Source organism: Panthera uncia (assembly GCF_023721935.1).
Source record: "Panthera uncia isolate 11264 chromosome B2 unlocalized genomic scaffold, Puncia_PCG_1.0 HiC_scaffold_25, whole genome shotgun sequence".
Classification (NCBI taxonomy): domain Eukaryota; kingdom Metazoa; phylum Chordata; class Mammalia; order Carnivora; family Felidae; genus Panthera; species Panthera uncia.
The window spans coordinates 538209-539784 of NW_026057581.1; the positions used below are offsets into that span (position 1 = coordinate 538209).

Below are 1576 nucleotides of genomic sequence, written 5' to 3' on the forward strand. Positions count from 1 at the left end.
TATACAATAGCCCATTACAATTGTCCATCAGAGCTTAAAATTTACATTATCTGAACCAATAAAAATTTACATTATCTGAAGCAATGAAAATGATATGTTTTATAATAAAACGTTTATCCATATCATCAATGTAATGCCTGATTTGAATCTGGCTATAAGGGTTTTGAATATACTCATTATTGATTATTCCATCTTTAGAATTGCTATTGACAAAAAAGAAAACAATGGTCAATGACAGCCACTTTGGTGGATTTACACTCCTAGGATTCCAGGGGCAGCCACAGCTGGAGATGATCATCTCTGGGGTTGTCTTTCTCTTCTACACCATTGCCTTGATGGGAAATATGGCCATCGTCCTGCTTTCTTTCCTAGATGACCATCTCCAGACCCCCATGTACTTCTTCCTTAGGAATTTGGCCATCTTGGATCTCTGTTATACCACAAATATAGTCCCACAGATGTTGGCCAATATCTGGGGCAAAGACAAGAGAATTACGTTTGGTGGCTGTGTCCTTCAACTTTTCATTGATATTGTACTGTGCTCAGTGGAATGTATCCTTCTGGCTGTGATGTCTTATGACCGATTCAATGCTGTCTGCAAGCCTCTGCACTACATGACCATTATGAACCCCCAACTCTGTCGAACCTTGGTGGCCATGACCTGGGGAGTTGGTGTTACTAATTGCATGATACTTTCACCCTATGCCATGAGTCTTCCCCGATGTGGGAACCACCATTTGGATCACTTTTTTTGTGAAATGTCTGCAATGATCAAGATTGCGTGTGTGGACACCACAGCCATGGAGGAAACCACATTTGCTATGTGCCTGATTATAGTTCTTGTTCCCCTTCTTCTCATTCTGGTTTCTTATGGCTTCATTGCTATAGCTGTGTTGAAGATCAAATCTGCAGCAGGGAGACAGAAAGCATTTGGGACCTGTTTCTCCCACCTCATTGTGGTGTCCATCTTCTATGGGACTGTTATCTACATGTACATCCAGCCAGGAAACAGTCCATCTCAGGATGAAGGTAAACTTCTCAGTATCTTTTATTCCATTGTTACTCCCAGCTTGAACCCCCTGATCTACACACTAAGGAATAAGGAGTTCAAGGGGGCCATGAAGAGGCTGATTAGAAAAGAAAAACGTTCCTTGGAAACAACAGGACAATGATTCTTACTCCCAGCAATTTCCAATATGGAAATGTTCACCTGACATCCATTAAATGTAGACAAGATATTTTGTAGTCATCAGCTGAGAGACAGAGGGTACTCTAAATACATACGATAATAATTATGATAAAATCCAATGTACAGAAATCCATATTTATTTATGTTAAAATGTTTATTTTGAGAGAGAGTGAGTGTGCATGTGCACAGGCATGAGCAGGGTAGGGGCAGAGAGAGGGAGAGAGAAAGAGACTCCCAAGCAGGATCTGCACTGTTAGCACTGAGCCTGATGCAGGGCTCAATCTCATGACCCTGGGATCATGACCCAACCTGAAATCCAGAGTACGTTGCTTCACTGACTGAGCCACCCAGTTGCCCCCAAAGTCCATATTTAAAATAAATTCTTAA

The 1576-nt window shown here is 41.4% G+C and overlaps 1 protein-coding gene across 1 annotated transcript; it reads left to right on the forward strand.

Annotated features, from left to right (window-relative positions):
• Positions 1–224: 224 nt before the first annotated feature.
• LOC125939505 (olfactory receptor 2W1-like) lies at positions 225–1337 on the forward strand. Its single transcript, XM_049654963.1, has one exon. It carries the CDS (start codon positions 225–227, stop codon positions 1170–1172), a length of 948 nt encoding a protein of 315 aa, XP_049510920.1. The 3' UTR covers positions 1173–1337.
• Positions 1338–1576: the final 239 nt, after the last annotated feature.